The sequence below is a fragment of the Otolemur garnettii genome, unplaced genomic scaffold, assembly GCF_000181295.1.
Source record: "Otolemur garnettii isolate 467f Iridium unplaced genomic scaffold, OtoGar3 scaffold00116, whole genome shotgun sequence".
Taxonomy (NCBI): domain Eukaryota; kingdom Metazoa; phylum Chordata; class Mammalia; order Primates; family Galagidae; genus Otolemur; species Otolemur garnettii.
In genome coordinates this window covers 5,070,869-5,071,999 of record NW_003852511.1, presented here as the reverse complement: position 1 = coordinate 5,071,999, position 1,131 = coordinate 5,070,869, and the positions used below count along the sequence as shown (strand labels likewise).

Below are 1,131 nucleotides of genomic sequence, written 5' to 3'. Positions count from 1 at the left end.
GCCGAGCCAACACCTGGATATTTTTAGAGACAAAGTCTTGCTCTGGCTCAGGCTGGTCTCGAACTTATAAGCTCAGGCAGTCCACCCACCTTGGCCTCCAAAGTGTTAAGATTATAGGTGTGAGTCACAGCACCCAGCCCTGATCATAGATTTTGTTAAACGTGAATTAGGATGTAAAATGATAAACTATGATAAGAGTGGTATTGGTATAACCTGGAATACCACATTGGTTGGAAGCTAAAAGAAATACAGTTCTTAGTATTTGGATCCCATAATTGTAGGAGCAATTTAAGTCAAGAGAATTCTAAAAATAAATTTTATTTATTTCAAGAAGAAATATAAACATTATTACAATTTCTAACTTAACTGAAAAGGCCAGCTTGATTTTTGTGTTTTAACTGCATGTTACATGTATTTGTAAATTAATTTCTAAGCAAAACAATTATTAGACTAGGGCTAATAATTTTAATGTATTTAAAAATATAAATTGCTCATGGAATTTAGTGTTTTTCATATAATTTTTTTATCATTCCTTCATGAAGTCACTAATGACAGAATTTGTGACATCATCTAATAAAGAAGTGACCTAAGATTATTTCTTTTAATTACACTAGAATACAGTGTTAAAATTTTCAACTCCAAATTTAATCATTTTTCTTTTTTATTCCTCCTTCCCATAGTAATCAAAGCAAAGAAGCTTTCATTGACTGGGCAAGATATGATGATTCACAGGATCACTTTTGTGAACTTGATGGTAATAAAATTAAACTATTATAATTAAATTATTTTAGCCTTAACCCTTTATAAGACATTTAAATCCATGGAATATAATCTGAGTTAATAGTGGATTTTTGCTCTATAGATTCTATTCTTTATAGTGGCATTTATTGAAAGCCTGCTGTGTTCCAGGCCCTGCGTTAGATACCTTAAATACATTGTTTCTGATCTCTGCAGCTGCCTTAATAGGTGTGTATTATTTCATATGCGAGAAAGCTGAGTCTCAAAAAGACTAAATAACTTGCCCACGAGTTACACAAAACCTTCAATTGAATGTATTTAGTTATAGGTCTGTGAACGTATTATAAACATGTTTACCCTGGAATTTGCTGTAGGTCTTTTTTTTTTTTTTTT

The 1,131-nt window shown here is 31.4% G+C and overlaps 1 protein-coding gene across 2 annotated transcripts in view; it reads left to right on the top strand.

Moving 5' to 3' along the window:
* Positions 1 to 1,131, top strand: part of ERO1B (endoplasmic reticulum oxidoreductase 1 beta) — a 70,490-nt gene that overhangs the window by 39,235 nt on the left and 30,124 nt on the right. For both annotated transcript variants that reach the window (XM_023517661.1, XM_003797448.3), the window contains exon 6: positions 681 to 754. In XM_023517661.1, the coding sequence (XP_023373429.1) occupies positions 681 to 754 (74 nt within the window). The remainder of the gene's footprint in view (positions 1 to 680; positions 755 to 1,131) is intronic.